Source organism: Ursus americanus, chromosome 4 (assembly GCF_024610735.1).
Source record: "Ursus americanus isolate L20-20 chromosome 4, mUrsAme1.1.p, whole genome shotgun sequence".
NCBI lineage: Eukaryota > Metazoa > Chordata > Mammalia > Carnivora > Ursidae > Ursus > Ursus americanus.
In genome coordinates this window covers 31653242-31668162 of record NC_142130.1, presented here as the reverse complement: position 1 = coordinate 31668162, position 14921 = coordinate 31653242, and the positions used below count along the sequence as shown (strand labels likewise).

General features: G+C 39.4%; 1 protein-coding gene across 5 annotated transcripts in view; it reads right to left on the bottom strand.

The window, feature by feature from the left end:
* Nucleotides 1-1308: 1308 nt before the first annotated feature.
* Nucleotides 1309-14921, bottom strand: part of RNF168 (ring finger protein 168) — a 40759-nt gene continuing 27146 nt past the window's right edge. For all 5 annotated transcript variants that reach the window (XM_045812610.2, XM_087861542.1, XM_045812606.2 and 2 more), the window contains 2 exons: nt 9670-9751; nt 1309-7329 (listed from right to left, as the gene is read on the bottom strand). In XM_045812610.2, the coding sequence (XP_045668566.1) occupies nt 6379-7329; nt 9670-9751 (1033 nt within the window). In that variant the 3' untranslated portion in view covers nt 1309-6378. The remainder of the gene's footprint in view (nt 7330-9669; nt 9752-14921) is intronic.

The following is a 14921-nucleotide window of genomic DNA, read 5'->3' as shown; positions in this document are numbered from 1 at the left end:
TCAGGACAACGGTGGCTTAAGTTGAGGTTAGTCTGTGTGGGGTGGCATGCACAAAACTTACCCTGAATGATCAACTCTGATGGAGATGAGGACACTCAGACATCATGGGGGCCATAGAAACTGAACAGTTGGGAAGGTTTGCCACAGTTCATTTCCATAGATCTTAACGAAGGTTTACTTCTGCACATTTGTGTTTAAGCATCTTTTTTCCTCACGTATTACTTCATCTTGTTAGGATAAGAGCTTTCCGTGGTTTTGCCTTAGAAATTTCAAGACATCTTAGGCCCAGAATCCATTGAAGGAAATCATCTCTGGTGTGGTTCCCCCATCCTCTCCTCTCTCCGCTCCAAACTCTGCAGTACTATAAAAGACACCTTCCCAGACTCTTCCCTGGCAACTCCACCAGCAAGCTTCCTCCTCTGTTCTAATTATAAGCAGCACTAAGAGGAAGAAGAAAAGGGTGTCTTGTTTTTTGCTGTTCCTGTCCGTGTTAGCCCAGCAGTGGCAGTTGACTCCAGTTTCCAAATTCCTTCAACTTTTCTGAACTAGACCCTGGAACTAGTCACTGGACCCTTTCAGAGCACCAGCAGCACCTAAGAAGTTTCTTCCTCAAAGGTCTGAACGCCAACTCCGCAGTCCACCCTCCCATTCTAGTAACCCAAACTCTTCCGTTTCCCAGCTTTGAGGGCAGTAGCCACTTCCTGCAGTTACCTTTGGGTTATCTCAGTGTTCCTTCCCTTTTGTTCTAACACCTGTCTAACCAATTCCCCACACTCTATACCCTCTGTTGAAATATTATGTTTTTTGTTTTCTTAACTGGACCCTGATCAATACACTACACTTGTCTAATATAAACTGAGCAAGGAGTGAGGTTCTCATCCTCATCCTGGGACTCAGGAAAGTCTGTTGTCAGTCTAACCTGCAGTAAAAGGCAGACACCCAAACTTCTTATGGGACTTAAGAGATGGGAGGAATTATACAAAAATGGAGACTCAGTGTGTGATCCCCAGCTGACAGAAAGCCTTCTGAATTGAACTAGTTCCAGGGACAGAGCCTGATTGTGGCAACCTGGAACTACGAAAGCCAGGTTGAAGAGAAATGTAAAGTAAAATGTAGAGTCTCCCCTCAGTTGAACTCAAGGTTGCTCCAAGTCCTGCCAAGACAAGGCAAAATATTCTAGGGAAAAAAAAATCGGACTCAAAATTTAAAGTCATGATTGTTTATTAAGATCTTTATGCAGGAATAAGAAATGTGTAAACATACAGTAGCGGCTCAACTCCCACCTCTTTTTTTTTTTTTTAGACAGTCTTTTTTTTTTTTTTTAAGATTTTATTTATTTATTTGACAGAGAGACAGCCATCGAGAGAGGGAACACAAGCAGGGGGAGTGGGAGAGGAAGAAGCAGGCTCTCAGCGGAGGAGCCTGATGCGGGACTTGATCCCAGAACACTGGGATCACGCCCTGAGCCGAAGGCAGACGCTTAACGACTGCACTACCCAGGTGCCCCCAACTCCCACCTCTTTAACCTCAGAGTTCTTAGTGTGTCACACACGTTCATACACACCAGCTGTGTACTAGTATAGGGATTTGCGGAAGCCACTTAGGATTTCTAAGAATGCGTTTCCTTTGGGGCCAAGGACTCTTGTGACCTGGGGGACTTATAGGCAGGGGTCTCTTGCGATGCAGGGAGCTGCAGACACGCCTGGCAGAGAGGAGTGGAGTCTTCATCGGTAGACAAGATAACTGCAGCTTATTGGATGCCACATTTGGAGATTTATGGGAGCACGAAGTCACTGGATGAAATGAGACTCTTCCGGAAGTGGGACTGGTGGAGTAGTGAGGTCAGAGAAGAGCCAGAGGGGAGGAACCATCACTTACTCCGGTTATTTTTTTGAATCAGGGCCTGTGCCAGGTGGTTACCTCTTGATAGCAACTAGGTTGGTTGCATTAGGGTTCCCATTTACAAATTAAGGAAGTGAGGTAATGAAAGGTAAGGAGTTCACCTAAGGTCATACAAGCAGAGACCAAATTAAGAAGGGGCGCCTGAGTAGTTCAGTCCATTAAGTGTTCAACTCTTTTTTTTTTTTTAAAGATTTTATTTATTTATTCAATAGAGATAGAGACAGCCAGCGAGAGAGGGAACACAAGCAGGGGGAGTGGGAGAGGAAGAAGCAGGCTCATAGCGGAGGAGCCTGATGTGGGGCTCGATCCCATAACGCCGGGATCATGCCCTGAGCCGAAGGCAGACGCTTAACCGCTGGGCCACCCAGGCGCCCCGAGTGTTCAACTCTTGATCTCAGCTCAGGTTTGGGGTCTTGAGTTCAAGCCCAGCACTGGGCTCCACGCTGGATCTGGAGCCTACTTAAAAACCAAACAAAAACCGTTCTTAGCCCACAAGCCCTGCAAAAACAGGCAGCATGCAGATTTGGCCCCTGGGATGTACTTAACAGACCCCTTGCTAGGGCTTGTGGTTGAGGTCCTGATGTGTCCAACAGGCTCCCTCCCTGGGTAGGTCATGAATGCTTTTATCTCAGCAGCGTGAGCCTGATGACAACTCTCTGCTTTTCAGAGGTTTTCAAGCCTTTTAGTCTCTGCCCTGAGCAGTTTCAAAACTCTGCAATTACCTTGACGGGAAAATTGGCCTTGTGTTTGATGACCCTCAAGTCTTCAATACTGTTATTCCAGCTTCATCAGAAGACCTAGAGCTCTGCCAGTTTTACCAGTAAAACCACTTTTTGGTTGCAAGTATCTGTTCACTTCTCAAAAGTCTCTCTTCTCTCAAATCTCAGCCCTGAATTTAGTCTTCATTGTTTCAGTAGCTCCCTGATGCTTTTCGGTAGGCAATTTTGCTTTTTTTTTTCCCCTTTTAAAGCGAGAGAGATCACAGAAGGAGAGGGAGAAGACGACTTGCTGCTGAGCAGTGAGCCTGACGCGGGGCTCAATCCCAGGACCCTGAGATCATGACCCGAGCTGAACGCAGACGCTTAACAGACTGAGCCACCCAAGTGCCCTGGCAATTTTACATTTCTATTTGGCTCTTCTCATTGCTCTCAGCAGGAATGTAGTCCTGCTGCAGTGCTACCTGGAAAAGCGTTAAGTCTTGCTTTTCAAGTAATTTAAAAATAGTACCTGAAAGCTAAATAGATTCAAATCGACTCACAATGCTATATTTTTTTCCCACACTGAAAAAAATCTTCCTGAATTATGATTTTTAAAATGTAAAGGCAAAAAATACCCTTCAGAGTGGTGCAGGCTGAGATTAATAAGCTCCCTTTATCTTGCAAAAAAAAATATATATATATATATTAAAGATTTTATTTATTTATTTGACAGAGAGAGACAGCGAGAGAGGGAACACAAGCAAGGGAGTGGGAAAGGGAGAAGCAGGCTTCCCACCGAGCAGGGAGCCTGGTGCATGGCTCGATCCCAGGACCCCGGCATCATGACCTGAGCCAAAGGCAGACGCTTAACGGCTGAGCCACCCAGGTGCCCCATCTTGCAATATATTTTTTTAAGTTTATTTTTTTAGTAATCTCTAATATTCAACATGGTGCTCAAACTCACAACCCTGAGATCAAGAATCCCATGCTCTTCTGACTGAGCCACCCAGGTGCTCCTATCTTGCAACATTTTAAAAACATTTAAATTTTGACTAGATGATACATTCAGTATGACTGAAAATTCAGAAAGTAGAAAAGAACAGAGTGAAAAGTCATGCTTCCACTCCTATCTCCCAGCCACACGGTTTCTCTCCCTGTTGGCAACATTTATTGCTTCTCTTTCTAGATTTTATGCAAATACATGTATATATCTTTTCATATCAGTAAAGTGGTTTTGTTGTTAATTGCTATATAGTATTTCATCGTACCATCATTTATTATCTATTGATGCGACATTAAGGTTGTTTCTAAGATTATTACTATAAACAGTGCCATACAAAAATATTCTGTACATGTCATTCTACACACATGTAAAGACAGCTTTAGGAAATTCCTAGAGATAGAATTGCCAAATTCGGAATTGGGATTTTAAATTTTCTCTTGATACCAACCAACAGATAAGTGCCTATTTCCCCACACTCTTGCCAAGATTTAAACACAAATACACAAAAGCAAAACAAAAAAGCATGTTTGTCTTAACTAATATGAAGGGTAGAAAAATGTATAAACATTAGTATAAGTGACATTATGCATCTTTTCACATATTTAAAAGACATCTGTATTTCCTTTCCTGGGAACTATGTTTCTTGGGAACATTTCTCATTTTCCTTTTGAGTTATTAGTCATTTTCATAATGTATCGGCAGATACTTTGTATAAAGGAAATGGGCTCTTTGTGATGAATTGCATCTACTCCCCCCCACCCCTCCTGCCGTTTGCCAAGTCTTCCAATTTTCCATTATGGTAGTAGTTTTTGTTATGCAGAACTTCCTATTTTTATGTAGCTAATTTTTATTTTTTAATTGTGGTAAAATACATATGATAGTCCATTTTAATTTTTATTATTTTAATTTTCAGATTCTCAACCTCTGCACAGTTATGGTGCTCCCTGAGAAGTTAAACACTCTCTTATCCCTCCACAAAAATGAGTGGAAAAAGTAGCAATACACTCTAGTGACTGATACAAACATTTATTAGTTTCTGATGAAAAGGCATATAAAGTAGGACTATCAGAAAAACTAATAGAGAAATTAAAATTTATCTTAAGGTCAGGAAGACTTCTTCACAGACAATTAAGTGGTTAAATGTATAAATCCTGTATGTGTCACACTATTTTTTTCCCCTTTTTGGTCATGGACTATTCTGGGAAAATTTAATTATACAACTTTTGAGGAGTTCCAACAGTGTCTACCCTAAGATGTGACATGAAATTGCTCTTAGAAAAATATTGGTTTGATGAGAAGACAGATTTTAGTGTATTCTGGAGAAATTTGGTTAGTTTCTGACTAGACTTCATTTCAGCACAATCATTTCCCAGAGGGCAATCGCTTTATTTTTTTTTTGAGAAAGGGCAAACTAAATTTTAAATTAGCATCAGAATTTTACCCATTATTACCCAATCAATATTGAAATAGATGCCAGTAAGTGTGCAAAGATTAACAGAATTTCAGTTACAAAATTTGGAGTAAAAAAATCTTAGTAATGTACAAGAATATTGACAAATTTAAGCTACAATTAGCTCTAGGATGTTTTATTTTTACTGTAAAAGGATGGACAACTAGAGAACAGCAGAAATGCTGTTAAAACTCCTATTTGCTTAAAGTTGTTCATACTAATGAAAAAAGGTTAATAGTCTCTAAGTTAAATTTCACAAAATGAAATCACTGCCTTCTGATTTAACTTTCAGGGGTAAGACGGCAAAACCCAAGCATCAGACTTTCTTTTTCTGTCCATAAACACATACAAAAGTCAACATCGATACAAATGGTAATGTAACACATGGTTATGTCTCAGGTCCCACAACAAAAGATATTATGATATTTAACTCTCCTGCAGTAAAGTCCCATTTTTTTTTTCCTGGAATAGCAGATTAATTGAAATGTGAAATCCCTAAATTTCAGGCAATTTAGCAATTGATTTTGAATTTGACACCAGATACAATGGTGTGAAAAGCTATAAAACCCCAGTGTTTTCCATGTCATTTAGCAAAGAGAGATGGGAGAACCCTCTACCAAACTTCACCTGCTACTCCATCCCAGGCCCAGTTTCTGATTATTCTCTTAGTTCCAACACTTCCAAACTGTCAATCTGTCCCACTGAGCCACACCCCAACTCTTCACTCCTTTTGCATCAAGAGCCTAGTTTCCTGTCAACTAATCCCTAATTTTCCAGGAAACTCTGATTTTTCTGATTTCACATTGATCATAAACCATTTTAAATAGAAGAAAATGCTATAATAGTTAAAATAATTGAAGTGGAGATGAAAACTACATTACTTTAGTGTTATGGAAGATGCATTTCAAGTGCTCTGCAAATACATGGCAAAGTAGCAAGAAAACTTACCCCGCCTGGGTTCCTAACTACCCGGTATAGTATTATCTTGCTTTGATTACTAGTCAGGACAAGAAGGGAAGCAAAGGCCATAAAACATGCATTTTTGGGAAACAGAATGGCACTTGAAGATTTCTTGGGAGTTCGCCAAGGCATTTTTATATCCATAAGGATTGTCAAACTTAGTACATCACAGTTATTAAAAAAGCAAAGGGTTGGGACTCCTGCTTACCACTGAGTTTGGCAGAAACACATTTGCATATTCCTCCCTTGTAATCACACAGTCCTTTATAGACAATGAGTGTGACCATTATGAAGAGTCTATGATAGAAAAGAGAGCTTCATAATCCAGCTTCACTACATTATAAAACACTCCTTCTCCCCATGCATTACTTTGTATATCTCTGAAACATCTGAAAAATACTTTTCTGTGACTTACTAGGCTGTAGGGAATGAGCACTTTTAGATACATCACAATTATCTCTAGAAGAATTTGGCATCTTTCTCCCATTAACTGAATGTTTCAACTGGATCTTAAAAGACGGCTGCCAATTTTCATTTTTTGAGCCTCTCCGAGATTTTGAATGCTCTACATCAGTCTGTCTTTTGAAGCTCCTGTCTTTGGAATTCTTCCTCTGTCTATTTAGCAACTTGTCTGGAGGTGAAGATGTAGGACGTAAATGATACTCATCCGGGGATCCTTTTTGCCGGTTTGGCTTCTTTTGTTCTTTATCTACTTCTTTCTGAAGCTCTAACGCTAACAACCTATCCTGTTCTTCTTGTTTATGTCTCTCAAAAAGTAAGCGTTCCAAATCTATCAGTTTTTGGGTAAAGCTGATTTCTGTTTCTTCTTGGTCTGAGGAAGCTTCGGGGAACATTTTCCTTCTTTTTGCAGAAACACATGGATCCCTGACTGCTTCAGACAAAGAGTCCGGGTTTTTTCTTTTGGAAACATCTTTACTGATCGGTAGGCAAGACTCTTCATTTTTTGTCTCACCTGCATTACTCCCAATTACCTGTGTCATACCTGATAGAGTGCACCCACTCTCTGTTTTGCCACAAGGCTTAACTGCAGCTTCTCCAGAGCAGGGAACTCTGGCTTCAGGTCCCTCATGATTTAGGACACATAACTCTTTATCATGATTGGTCGGTCTCATTTTGACTTTTCCTTCAAGGCACCACTCTCTACCGCTGGCACGTAACTGGGGCATCGGTGACTCTGAAGACTTTTCTCCTTGTTCTTGAATTTCCGTGCATATTTGTGGAGAAAGTGTTGGCATATCTTCCTCGATTTCTGTATCTTGCCACGTAAGGCTCTTTACAACACTACTATCAGTTTCCTGTAGAAAACAGAAAAAGACCGGGTGAGCCATGGGAAAAACATCAAGTCATAACAGAGAAGTCTAATTATTGTGATACTCTGAGTTTTCGCTGTAAGATAGTTAGCATCACTACGAATAACACATATTAATTCTGAATAGTATTTTTATCGTGTGTGCCAATTTAGATTAAGGCATTCCTTCATTTTCACTCCCATGAAAACCTACAGATTAAAACCCACAAACTAGATTCTGTGTATGGCCAACAAACTGGCACCAGGACCTGACCTCTCTTTCACCTTATGAACTTCCTTTAGCCCAGAGGTTTTAGCCCCTTTTTGTGCCATGGACTCTCTACCTTTCAGCATTTTGGTGACACAGACCTCTTCTGAATACTTTAAAATATAAAAATAAGTACATAGGATTACAAAGGGAATAATTTATACTGCAACACAATTATTAAAATGTTGTCATTCCTGATGTAATGTGCATCTATTGCATCTATTAATACATTAAATAGTAAGATCTAGGGGGGATGTCTAATACCGAAGAAGGGATGAGTAACAATATTTCAAGAAACCTGCCACAAATGTAACATGATAAAAACCTGTGCTTTCCACTGATGACCAAGGGCACAGCTTTTGCTAACAGTATTATGGTTTGATGTCTACATTCGTAATTAAAGGAGTGACAGGTTAGGTAAAAGTAAAGCTCAATCTTTTCCTCCATTGAAGTTCATATGTACTCTCTAGATTCTAACCACAGACCTAGACCTTAGGTTAAAGACACTTGTTTTTTAAAAAAAAAAAAAAAGAAAAGAAAGAAAGAGAAAAAAAGAAAGGAAGGAAGGAAAGAAAAAGAAGAGGAAAATTAAAAAAAAAAAGAAAAGAACCCTTGCCTTTGCCAGTATATTTTTCTTTTCACTTACAGGTCTTAGGTAAGTAAAGACCTAGGATTAGTTTTGACCATAGAAAAGCCTTAAGAAAGGCTTTGGTGAAAATGTGCCTCAGAACAAAAATTACTCCTTGTTGTTAGAGACCTTAAATCTGTTCTTTTACCTACTTCGATTTGCCTTTATTATTCCTTATAGCATTTCTTATGAACCAGATCGGTCTGGACTGGATAAATTCCAGGTTACTTAACTCGTTTTGCTATGAAAATGAACACCAGGGTAGGACAAACACCCCCACCCTACAAGGCCTCTTCCATCCTCAGTTCTAGTATGAGCCAGACCACCTGGACTTGAATCCTCCCCCCTAGCATCTCTACTTAAGGGACCCTGTACAAGTCTCTTATCTACGTGCGCCTTAGTTAACTCTTAACTGTAAAATGGGCACAAGAATGAATACCTACCTTACAGAGTTGGTGCTTGTGATGGAGACTGAAGAAAATAATACGTAATCTGGCACATGGTAAACACCAATTAAATGATAGGTTTTAAACTACCCAGCTGAGTTTTAAAACCTCTTAGTAAATAAAGAGTTAACAAAACTTCTTTGTAGGAAATCAACCTTGGTGTCAGCTCACATTTCCTAGTTCCATTTTCCTGGAAACCCGATAAAGGTGCAATGTCACCTGTGTTACTAGGCCACACAGCTTATGGTAAAAATGACCTCACCAGTGAATTCCATCTATAATAAGAGAACTATGAGTGATCTGTAAGCACCCAATAGGAAACCAAATCTTGGCTTCTGTAAGGGACTTATAACTCTTCTGACCTGGCGTGTTCCCTCCCAGGACCCCTGGAAGCTACACCCATGGGTTGTTACAATAAATAACTGACTCTTATGGGGCACAGGGCTTCTAAGCCAGGGTGGTTTCCACAGTTCCTGCATTGTCTCATTTCCAGGCTGTCACTTAGAAGCCCTACAGTGAAGACTCCTGCTGCACAGACATGCCTGATGCTTCCCTACTTGCATGCTGTTTCTCATCCTCTAATTTTCACTTAAACTGAAGCTGGTACCGGGGGTAGACTATTCGGTTTTGCGAGTTTGATTGTCTAAGCCAGGGATCCACAAAGCATGGCCCATAAACCAAATTCAGCCTGCTGCTTGATTTTATAAATAGTTTTACTTGGTCAAAGAGAAGCGTATTTGTTTACATATTGTCTGGATGCTTTCACACGAAAACAACATAGTTGAATAGTTGTGACAGAGACCGCAGGGCCACAAAGATATTTACTATCTGGCCCTTTAGAGAAGAAGTTTGTTGATTTCTACTCTTGGTGAGCCTAAGATGACTAAGAAAGGGTATTCCATATACTACAGTGATTAAAAATAAAAAGTCAGGAAACTGTAAGTATTAGCAATCGATCGCATTAGTAAACTTGCTGTACTAAGAACATCTTGAGCGTCCACATACCTTCGACATGGAGTTCTTCCTGCTTTCTTGTACAATTTCAAGCTGTGATGCTGACCCAAACTGAGATTTGGGGGACAAATACCTTAAAAAAAAAAAAAAAAGTTTACCAAAGTTTGAATGGTTTGACAGACAAGTGGCATGTAACCAATTATAATAAGCCAGATTAGCTATTTACGTGAAGGTTGTCTGGTCTGCTGCTTGGCTGATTGATCAGAAAGAGTGTATTCTATCTCCTTGTCTCAGGTATTCTGGCCTAATTCCAGCCCAAAACTTAAAAGGCTGAGTATTGATATTTTAGTGAAAAACAGCAGAAAAGGAAGTAAAAGTCAAATCTACTTACTTCTCAAAAAAAATTCAAAGGTAGATAAGCACTGAAATAACGCAAGACTATAAAGTCTTTCCAAAAGTAATGGAAATGACATTTTAAATCAGGAGAAAGGAGATGTTTCTTTTCAATGCCAGGAATTCTAGCTGTTTTCTACAGTTTTAATGTCTACCATTGGGAAAGCACTCATGATTAGATTCTCTACCACTCTGGTATAGAGACTTTGCTAGATACACATTCCGTATCAACTACCTGCCTAGAGAACTACAAATACATCAATACATCAGTGTAAGAGCACCTCTAAACTTCTAAGCATCTTTACTAGGCTGTTTACCACTGAAAACATGGAAGTTTGCAATATGATGAAAAATGTTATAAAAAAATGGGAATAAAAGGACAGGTTATGAGATGGTAGGTACACTTAAAAAACTGTAAAAAATCCAAACACATATATAACTATGCTTAAAAATGGCAGAGATCTCCTAAAAAGTTGGCTGTCTTCAAGTGGTGGTAACTTCGGGTGATTTTCAAGGAGTATCTAGCTGTTGTTTTTAAAATTAAAGAGAACAAGAGAAAAATATCTGATTGCAACTAATAAGTAAAACCCTAAGTTCCACTGTGTCCAAAGTACCAATGAGTAGTATGTGGAACAATAATAAAATCTAGACAAAGATGTCATATAAAGAACAAAGAACAAATAATACCCCTTATAGATTAGAGTATCTAAACCACATATTTAGTTGAATCAATCTAAATACTTACTCTGCAAACTTGTAAGTATGAGAACTACCTTTTCAATTGATAAGAGAAAACAGGAGCCCAAGTTTAGTCTTATTTATTTATTTATTTATTTATTTATTTATTTATTTATTTGAGAGAGAGCATGCACGCACACACATGTGTGCACGTGAGGGGAGGGGCAGAGGCAGAGGGAGAGAGAGAATCTTAAGCAGGCTCCACGCCCAGCATGGAGCCCGGCCTGTGGAACAAGTGGCTCAATCCCACAACCCTGAGATCATGACCTGAGTCAAATCAAGAGTCGGACGCTTAACCGACTGAGCCACCTAGGCACACCTAGTCTCACATATTTTCTTTCAAAGCCAGAAAATCCCTTTTGCCAAGGTTGGATACTGTTACCAAAATAGAATTACTACAGCATAATAGTTTTTGTTTTTTTTGAAATCCACAAGCAGAGAACAAAACGTGACCAGATATTTATTCAACATAATCAGGAAAGATTTATGAACTGTCCTGAATATTCTTTGTGATAACTGGGTAATGTATGAATACATGCTCATTCTAAACAAGTAAATAGAAATAAGAACATAAACGCCACCATCCCTTTCCATGCCTATTTCCTTCTTCACATGTAACCAATTTTTTTAAAAGTATGATTTCTATACATACACACTATCTTTTTTTCTTTTTAAGATTTTATTTATTTATTTGAGAGATAGAGACAGCCAGCGAGAGAGGGAACACAAGCAGGGGGAGCGGGAGAGGAAGAAGCAGGCTCCCAGCGGAGGAACCTGATGTGGGGCTCGATCCCGGAACGCCAGGATCACGCCCTGAGCCGAAGGCAGACGCTTAACGACTGTGCCACCCAGGCACTCCTACACACTCTCTCTTTTTTAAAACAATCATATTCTTCTGTGATTTCCTTTTTTGCACTTATGTCTTAAAGATCTAAGAGAGTATATATAGGCCTAACTCATGAAAACAAATAGTTTACAAGAGAATAGCTGCAAAACATATGTAAGAATCACAATACATCGTGGTTGGAGGGGGGGATACTGACTGGGAAAAGGCACCATTGAACCTTTTGGAAATATTCTGTAGCTTAATCTGGAGGATGGTTTATACATAGGTAAAAATTCACCAAAACTACACTTAAGATTAGTGCACTTTAATATATGTATGTTACAATTTCTACAAGTTTTAAATCTTTATATTATCATAAAATTCCTTGTATTTATCACCTGGTTTAAGTGTGGGGGGGGAGGATCATTGATTTTAAAATCCTTTATGGGGCCTCCTCTTTGTCCCCCACCTCAGAGTCAGTGACTATCCTGAGTTTTTTATTTCTTACTTTTAAAAACAGTTTTACCACACATTTGAATCCCTCAACATGTATTGCTTAGTGCCGCATGATTTTGACCTTCACACATAACGGAATCATAGTACATGTACTCTACAACTTTTTTCTTCATCCATTTTCATGATTCCTGTATGCTACCCTCAGCTAGATTCACTTTGACTGCTGGACAGTATTCAGTTCTACTTGGGGATATCTGGGTGCTTCTGCTCTTTGCTATTATGAATAGCACTGCTGGGAACATTCCTGATATCTTCTGGGGCTTCTTTGGCATCTACACCCCAGAGCCCTAGAGTATCAACATTTTAACACTTCCACCAAACATGTAAGTGCTCCTTATTGTCTAGGACACTTAATAATGACAGAAAACTTAATTTTTCCAATAGGATAAGTGTGAAATGCTACCTCACTGTGATTTTAATTTGTGTTTCCTTAATCACTAATAAGGTTCAATATCTTTTCAAATATATATTAACTTTCAGGTTTTGTTTTCTATGAAGTCAAAATTTTTTACCTATTTTTCTACTGATCTTTTTCTTACTCAGAGGTGGGTATTTCTTTAATAGTACGTTACCTTTTTTCAGTTAAATAAGTTAAAATTTCTTCTTTTTTTTTGAAGTAGGCTCCACACCCATCATAGAGCCCAACATGGGCCTGAACTCACTCATGAGATCAAGACCTGAGTTGAGATCAAGAGTCAGATGCTTAACCTACTGAATAACCCAGGTGCCCCAAGTTAAAATACCTTCTTAAAGATAAAAGATCATCATTTTATCCTCTAGAGGTATTCTGATAAAAACATTTTTTTAAAGGAAGTTTTTTTTTTTTTAATTTCATTTATTTATTTATCAGGGAGAGAGAGACAAGCAGGGATAGTGGCAGGAAGAGGGAGAAGCAGGCTCTCCGCTGAGCAAGGAGCCAGATGTGGGACTGATAAACCCAGACGTCCTGATAAGAACATTTTAAATCTTATAATCTAATTATGTTTTGCTCCTTAAAATATCCTTCCCCCCACACCTCGGTGGCTCAGTCGGTTAAGTGTCTGCCTTTAGCTCAGATCATGATCCAGGGTCCTGGGATCCCATTCCACAACAGGCTCCTTGCTCAGTGGGGAGCCTGCTTCTCCCTCTGCCTGCTGCTCCCCCTGCTTGTACACACGCTTGCTCTCTGACAAATAAAATCTTCTAAAAAAAAAAAAAATCCTTCCCCAAAGATAATCTCCTTTATTTTTCTAAAGTTTTATAGTTTGTCTTTTACTATTTATTTTTCAAAGAGTTTATTTATTTATTTGACAGAGAGAGAGAGAGGGAGAGCGAGAAGCCCGACCCGGGGCTCGATCCCAGGACCCTAGGATCATGACCTGAGGCCGAAGGCAGCTGCTTAACTGACTGAGCCACCCAGATGCCCCAGTATAGTTTGTCTTTTTAATAAGATCTTTCATTCACCTTAATTTTTATATATAGTATGAGTAGACATCCAAGCTCATTTTTTCCTTATATATCAATTGTCCCAGCAGCATTTATTGACAAATTCATCCTTTTCCCACTGATGAGCAATGATGACTACCGTACTGGTTACCCAAAGTACCCCAAAACTTAGTGGCTTAAAACAACAAACATTATCTCACAGTTACTGAGAGTCAGGAATCCCAGAGCAGCTTAGCTGGGTGGTTCCAGCCTAGGATCCCTCTTTAGGGTCTAGTGAAGATATTGGTCAGTTATCTAAAGGCTTGACTGGGGCTAGAGGATCACTTTCCAAGAAGGCTCACTCACAAAGGTTATTCTGGAGGTCCCACTTCTTTACTGGCTGTTGGCAGAAGGCCCCAGTTCCTTACCACGTGGGCCTCTCCATAGGGCTGCTCACAACAGGGCAGCTAAATTTTCCGGAGCAAGTAAACCGAAAGAGAAAAGTCAGAGTGCCTTTTAGAACTTAGTCCCCAAAGTGTACAGTGTCCCTTCAGGTAATTCTATTTGTATACTTAAGTCCAGCCCATATTCAAGGGGTGGAGAATTGGGCTCTGTCTGTTTAAGGGAGGAGTTATCAAGGAATTTGTGGACATATTTTATAAACACCAAAGCCCTCATGAAGGCTGCATAAATTGCTGTACTTCTAAACTATTACATTGCCTCAATCATTTTGTTTATCTATCCCTGTGCAAACATCACATATACTTACTTATTTTAAAGTATCCAACTCTCCACCACACATTTTATCTCTCTGGTGGTATCTGAAAGCCCTTTCTCTTCCATATAAATTTTTAAGTCAGTATGTCAAATTTAAAAAAAGGTTAGGATTGTGATTTCAATCGCACTGAATCTGTTGATCAGTTTGGGGAGATGTGACGTTAAGCATTACTGTAATATTAGATATCTTCCAATCCACGAATCCTGCACATTTCTTTAATATGATAAAATTTTATAATATTCTCCACAAGGTCTTATAGATTTTGCAGTAAATTTATTTCTAAGGACTTTTTCTTTTCTTTTCTTTTTAAGATTTTATTTATTTATTTGACAGAGATAGAGACAGCCAGCGAGAGAGGGAACACAAGCAGGGGGAGTGGGAGAGGAAGAAGCAGGCTCACAGCAGAGGAGCCTGATGTGGGGCTCGATCCCATAATGCTGGGATCACGCCCTGAGCCGAAGGCAGACGCTTAACCGCTGTGCCACCCAGGCGCCCCTAAGGACTTTTTATTTTCTAATGCTATAATAAACTGAATCTTAAAGTTTCATTTCCAACAGACTTTTTGTACAGAGTTTATATCCACCAAACCTGGTAAACTCATTGATTTTAAAAATGTATCTCTGAACTCTCAGATTTTCAATGTATTTT